Source organism: Tamandua tetradactyla, chromosome 14, assembly GCF_023851605.1.
Source record: "Tamandua tetradactyla isolate mTamTet1 chromosome 14, mTamTet1.pri, whole genome shotgun sequence".
NCBI classification, from domain to species: domain Eukaryota; kingdom Metazoa; phylum Chordata; class Mammalia; order Pilosa; family Myrmecophagidae; genus Tamandua; species Tamandua tetradactyla.
Genome location: NC_135340.1, coordinates 35490730 through 35497563, shown reverse-complemented (window position 1 = coordinate 35497563; position 6834 = coordinate 35490730). Strand labels below are relative to the sequence as shown.

The 6834-nt window shown below is 48.0% G+C and overlaps 1 protein-coding gene across 2 annotated transcripts; it reads left to right on the top strand.

The window, feature by feature from the left end:
- The first annotated feature begins 1785 nt into the window (after positions 1-1785).
- TMEM253 (transmembrane protein 253) lies at positions 1786-4510 on the top strand. 2 transcript variants are annotated; one of them, XM_077126531.1, is made up of 7 exons: positions 1786-1897; positions 2038-2175; positions 2549-2659; positions 2754-2810; positions 3122-3232; positions 3346-3492; positions 3789-4510. In XM_077126531.1, the coding sequence occupies exons 2-7, from the start codon at positions 2071-2073 to the stop codon at positions 3867-3869; spliced, it is 612 nt and encodes a 203-aa protein (XP_076982646.1). In that variant the 5' UTR covers positions 1786-1897; positions 2038-2070; the 3' UTR covers positions 3870-4510. The 2 variants fall into 2 exon arrangements, with proteins under 2 accessions (XP_076982646.1, XP_076982647.1); XM_077126532.1 differs by lacking the exon at positions 2549-2659.
- The last annotated feature ends 2324 nt before the right edge of the window (positions 4511-6834 follow it).

Below are 6834 nucleotides of genomic sequence, written 5' to 3'. Positions count from 1 at the left end.
TCTCTTTAACAGCTCTTCAATACAACAAATATTTACTGAGTGCTTACTAAGTACTAAGCGTTATGTTCAGTGTTGTGTGAAATTACAGATGAGGTGAGGAGAGGGTGGTACCTTCCCTCAAGGAATTTGTAGTCGAAGGAGGGGGATCGGCTTCAAACTTGTAAATAGCACACTCAGATCTAATCGATGTGTACTGAACGCCTGTTCACATATTTAATAGCATATGATCTTTATAAGAGTTCTCTGAAGTGTAAATCCCCATTTACAGGTAAAGAAAATGAGGCTGAAGGAGCTTTTTCTCTGGCTAGTCACTGGCCGGCAAGCCCAGGAATCCACAGTACAAGCCCAGAGTCCCACATTTTGTCAAGCTATTGCTGCCAAAAAATCAATGCACATGAGGATGGAAGAGGGAGGAATAAACACAGCAGTTCTCTGGATCCCTTTAAAATTTGATTCCCATTCCCCAGAAAAGAAAAGGAAATGAGAATGGAGACAATGTTTCACTGAGTATTGGCCTAGTAATGAGCAGGGCAGAAGTGGCTTACATAAGCCACTTGCTTCCCAGGACTCTGCCTCCCAATACTAACTCCCGTGGGTCTTCTGGGTTAGTCTTCTCTTACTATTAATGATAATAAATGATGTTGATGGTAAAAGCCACTGACATTTAATGCACACTTACATGCCTGGCCCAGGGCTGAGCTTGTTCATATGCATTTTCTTTTCTAATGCTTAACGCAACCCCTTGAGAATGGTATTATTAACTGCCCCTTATAGACAAGAAAACAGAGAGATTGAATAACTTGCCCAAGGTCACCTAGGTAAATCTGGGATTCAAGCACAGGTCTGGCTGTCTCCAGCCCTCATGTTCTGTACAAGATGAGCCTTTCCTATGTTTGATCTATGGAGTATATATTTGGGCACAGTTGGTTCTACTCCTTGCTGCAGAAATAAATGCCCCCAGCTTAGCTCCTGAATAAGCCCTTTGTGTATATAGGCATCAGGCACAACTGCATGACTTCATCAGTACCACTAATGGTTATTTAGCACCCATCCTGAGTCAACAATGCTTCATGTGTCATATTATTAGTCCCCTTTTATCAGTGAACAAGCTGAGGTTGAAATAGGTGGAATAATTTATTCAAGGTCACACAGCTGGGAAAACAGCAGAGCTAAGATTCTGTCTGTCTGACTGCAGGTCTGTCTGACTGCAAGGCACCTATCTCTCAAAAATATTCATTATTGCCATGGTACCCTTCCCAAGACTGCATTTGGGGACCATTTTCTATACATTTCTAGCTGTAGGTTACCACTAATCAAAAAAAAAAAAAATTCCCACTATAAGCAGGGCTCCCCAACCACTTAGTCAGGATCTGATCCAGAGTAAACCCCTCCAAAGAAACTGTACAAAAAGTAAGAGACAGGAAGGCCAGGGAATTAAACCTCACCTGGTCTGGGGACAAAGGTGCAAGTGGTAATGATAGGGGCCAATCTAGACAGTAATGTGGAATCTCCCTAGGGAAAAGCAAGTAATTTGAGGAGGAAACCAAAGAAAGGAGAAAAATAAGGATAGAAATGGGAGGAAATTGGGGCCCAAGGTGATGGCATCCATGTGTATGCTGTGAGTGACCAGAAGGGAGTGGGGAAAGATGGGAACAACAGGAAATGAGAACAGAGGAGGCAGAGGTGAGAGACTTGTAGAGTAAAATGAGGTCAGTGTCTACCCAGAGCCACACCCTGGGTCCTTGGACCGCGATAGGGACCTTTGCCCCTCCACACCCCAGTCCTGACAGTCTGCCTCTACCAGGGCAAGTGTGTCGTCTGCTCTAACTACTAAGCCCCGCCAGGAGTGCCAGGCCCCAGCAGGGTCCCACCCTTCAGAGCAGCTGCATCAGAGTAGGTATGTGTGAGGCCCTGGGCCTCTACTCCTTGGATGTTGGGGGAAGGGGCGGGGGGGACACAGGGAGGGGTGGTTCTGAAAGAGATTTTGCTGCATATCCTGCCTCCTGATAGACAGGTCCCATAATGTATTCTTTCCAGTCTAGGAAGTGCCTAACTCCAGTCAAAGGAGCCATGGAGAGAGCCGTTCAGCAAGAGCAGGAGAGACCCAGTCTTCGTCTGGAAAAGCTACAGAACTGGGCGAAGCACAGGCAGAGTGGGCACCTCTTGGTGCTAGCGGTGAGGCCAGGCTGCCCCACCCATGCCTACTTGAACCCTGATTCATTCCCACCTATGTCTAGTGAGCACCTACCATGTGCTAGAAACTATGTTAAGCTCGAGAGAGGGAGGAGGGAGGAGGAAATACAGAAATAAACAAGGCAAGACCCTAATCTTCAAGTAGCTTCCATTATATGAGGGAAATATATAGATAGGTAATTAAGCTAAGTCATGAGACAGAAAAACTAAATGATACCTACTTATTTCATTCTTTGGTTGACTACCCTCACTACCATGCATTCATCCCAATTGCTCCTCTCTAGAAGAGGCAGGGTTCGTGAGAAGGGAAGGAAATCCCTGACAGTTCCCCTTCAACTTCCCTACCGGTTCCCAGGTGAGCCAGCTGTGGCTGGCAATAGCTGTGGTGCCCTTTGCTGTCTCGGTCGCCTGTCTGAACTCTGCTTGTCACATGGCTACAGCGTTGCCCCTTGGGCCTGGAGCCTTGGTGAGATCTACCACAAGGGAGGGTAGAAGGAAGATCCGGAGGGACTCCTCCCTAATATGGCCAGAGCTCAACACTTGCCCTTCTCATCATTCAGGGCTTCCTCACTGGAATTGTCACCCTTGAGCTGCGCAGAGTGCCCCGCCTCTGGAAGGTGAGATCAGAAGAAAATGCAATACTGCCCCCCTCCCCTTCCCAAATACATCTCACACACACACACACACACACACACAACTCATTTCAGGAAGTAAGGGACTCTGTAAGGGTTGACTAATCTTGTCAGCTGTTCCACCCCTGACTGGCCTGAAGCACTTAGGAGAGAGGGCAAGAAAGTTAGAGGGCTAATGGCCTGTTTGGAAATGAAGCTGCAGGGACTGAGTTTTGTTTTAGGCTAGGCTGCTGCAGGTAGGCTTGGGCTTGGAATAAGTCCTCTAGCTGCACAGACCTGAGCTGATTCACTGGCAGGCACGGGCGATGATGATCTTCAACACCGTCAACCTGATTTTGGGTCTCATCGTAGTGGTGGTCGAGGTGATGAAGACAGCCTTGGGGTCTGCCCCAACTGACCCCTCCCAGGTATGAGTGAATGAAGCTGGTGGGAGGATGAGGAGGCAAAAGGAAATGGAGAAGGAAGAGAGACTAACAGGTGTTAGGTCCTCTACAGCATTCTCAGCTCTCTCTACCTGCAGCTGAACAGCTTGTTGGTGCTGGAACTCAGTACTGAGGCCTTCACTCTAGGGGGAGTGCTCATCTCAGCGGATGCCCTATTCCTGCTGAGCCAGAGGAAACCAGGATGCTGCAGGAGCAAGAGTCAGCTCTATCAGGAGCTGCAGGAGGTACTGGGGGGCAGGGAGGCAAACACTGGAGTCAATGCCAGCTCATATTTTCACTGGTTATGCTGGTTAGTAGTACTTAAGGGAAAAAAGTGGCAGGAGGGGCATCAAAGATTCTTAGGCTAAACTGACTGGCTTTCTTAACATTTCTCCCCCAAATGGTGCTTAAGAGGGAATTGGAAATCCATATGGTTGGGGTTAGAAGAGTGGGAGAATGTTAGGAAGCTGCCTAACGTTGCTTCTGTCTCCCTTTTCACCCCACCAGTTTGTTCCCCCTCACACCTCTGTCTTGTTTTCAGGGCCTCTCTGAGTTGGAGGAGGTTCCTGATTTGGAGAATGGGCCCATGGTGGCTAGCACAGCTAACGGAACAAATGAGTGAGCTGGCAAGGAGAGGCAGATGGGTGCTACTCTCCTTCTACCCTGCAATAGGGTTCTCCAAACCCTGCAGCGCCCCATCCCTCCGAGCTCAGAAGCTGGATGGACTCCGGGGAGACGTGCATGATGCCGGGCAGAGTGCCTCCAATTTTCACTCATAGCAGTTCCCTTTCTCTTCCTTTCGTCGCTGGGGGTAGTTAATATCTGGATTAGAGTCCTCTCCTACCTCTCCGTCCTGCAAACTGCCCGGCCTGCAGGACCTCCTTAAAACATCCTTCAGCTATACTCCTTGCTCCTATCCTCACCCTCATTCCTCACCACCTCCCTGCACAACTTCACATCTGTCCCATCTCACTGTCTTCTGTACACTTCTCACTAATCCATCCACTCCGACCCCCGGTTCCTGCACACGCCAACTCTCTGACTTCAACTCCTGGGTGCTTCGGTTCCTCCCTTCGATCTGGTTCCTTTCTACTCTAGAGGAGACTACAAGTCCCAGGACGCCCCGCTGCCCCGTGACCTGCTGGGAAATAAAGAGCCTTCTCCGCGCTGGGGGCGCTGTGCATCTTCTGAGTGGCGCGAGGCTCTGGAAGTCAGGGCCTAGCCGAGAGTTTCCCCGGACGCGACCACTGGCTCCGTGTGCGAGGAGGGGCCGGGCGGGTCAACCTGCGCGGGGGCGTCGCCATCCCTGCTCCGGCAGCTGAGTGCTGATTCTGGGTCTCTGGCTCACTTGCTGGCAGCTTCCGAGACCGTCAGGGATTGGAGGCCAGCCCTAGGCGGAACTGGGTTCCCAGGGTGCTGTCGCCGTGCCCCCTCGCAGAAGTGGCCAGGTCCAAAGTCCTGAGACTTGGAGCGCGCGCGAGAAGGGAGCTGGAGATGATGAGTCAGATGCGCAGAGCCTTTCTCGCCCCCCTCCCCCGCTGCCCCAGGAAGGCAGGCCGGTTGGGTAGGAGGGAGAGGAGGAGTGGACGGGGCTGGGAGAGGGTGGGACCCGGCGACCTGATAAGGCTTTCCCGCCTCTCCGAGCAAGCCGAAATAACTATCCCGCATGGCCGCCACCCTTTTGCTTCACGGCCGGAGCGGCATTGCGCGGCCTCGACCTCTAGGCAGCCAGAGTCAGTTTACTGAAACTTTGGTAGCGCTCAATCTCCACCGTTTGTGACCTTTGCAAATGTGCAAAGATGGCAGGCTCGGTGGGTTTGGGAGAGTCCAGGAAAACTGGGAGTCCTGGTAGTACCAGCCAGGCAGCTACTAGCTGCTAGAGAAACTAGAAATTGATTAGAGCTGGAGTACTAAGAGAACTCACCCCAAATTCACATATTGCCCAGGATGGATGTACTCCTCACACTCATTTTTGTTCCCACTTGAGAATGCTTCTTCCCCTAAAGAATGCTGCTTCTTGGTGCTCAACCAAGCCCAGGCACCAGCGAAGCAGAGCGCAGTCTGGCTGTCTTTCTCAGATACTGCAGTGGCAAGTATCATGCAGTTTCTTACTGTTTGTGACACCTTGGAAGCGGTTATAGTCGTCCAGTGGCAACTTAAATAATAATACAAGTGAGTGGGGGCAGTTCTGAGATAAGGCACTGGAATGGAGAAAGCAAGCTCTGTCCTCCTTTCTCCCCAGTTCCAACTGCCAAATAATAGAAAGCTCATGTTTGAAGTCCTCTGAGAAAATAATAGCATTCTTCAAAGTGATAGATGAGGAAGCTGAGGCAAAAAAACCCAAACAAACAACAAATCAATTCATTCTGTCTTCCAGATGAGATCAACAGCTTTTAGTGATGTGGTCAGAATTAAATAGAAATTAATACTAGTGCTTAGAGAACTTCGATTATGAAAGTGAACTTTGTATCAGTCAGGTCAGAGTAGGTTATGCTGTGTAACAATGCCAAATCCTAGTGACATAAAACCATGAAGGTGTATTTCTCTTACTACGTGTCCAGGTTATGCTGGCAGGGGCTCTGTTCATTATAGCTAGTTAAGTACCCAAGCCATCTTGAGATCCCATCCTGTCACCATAGGGTTACCCTGTTCAGAATGTGAAGTAAGCATGAAGAATTGTTCATGGGCTCTTGAATGTTTCTGCCGGCAAGGTGCTCATGTCACTTTCACTCACACTTCATTGGCCAAAGCAAGTCATTAGAGCCTTACCAAACTTCAAGGCAGAAAGGGCAATCTTTCAATAGGCTGGGAAGAGATGGGAAACAGAAATACTTCATCAAAAGAAAAAGGGTTAATTATTTGCAGTGATTCTTGAATTTAAGTTTAGAGCTTGAAACTCATCTGTCCTTGCTACCATATGTCCCATATCTACGTTGGCCTAGTTCCATGGACCACTAAATAAAGTTCTTTAAAAAAAAAAATGATAGGACTACAAGTTTGAAAATGTAGATTCAGATTTTATTATGTAAATTCAGGCAAGTCATATCTCTCTGAACTAGGTCTTTCTCATGAGGAAATTATAATCATGATATTTATCCTTCCTACTTTCCTAGAGTGTTGAGGCTAAAATAAAATCACACATGGAAAAGTACTTTAAAATCTATAAAGCATGTCATGGGGTGAAAATAAATTACCTACAGGGCAAGGAATAGTGTAAATGAGTGACACATACTGCATGTGAGGCAATACGGAGTGATGAAAACTATAGCAAACTAGAGAGTACATTTTATTAAGAGACTATAGCTTTCTCTCAACACCACCCAGTTTTTGACATGTGGAACTGTGAGCCTCATATTGCCATAGCTTCAATTTTCCTAGAGAAAGAAATCCTGACTTTACATGTGAAATCTTCTGATTTTAAACTGTTGATAACTAATTTTTTAAAAATCCAAGGGCCAGATTCAGCTTTGGCAGTCTCTGCAATATACAAACATATGGTAGGAATTTCGCTACGCAGTATGATCTTGTTAGCCTTTGCAAGCCTCTTCTTTTGAAACTCTGGAGTCTTGGAAAGGTTAGACATTAGG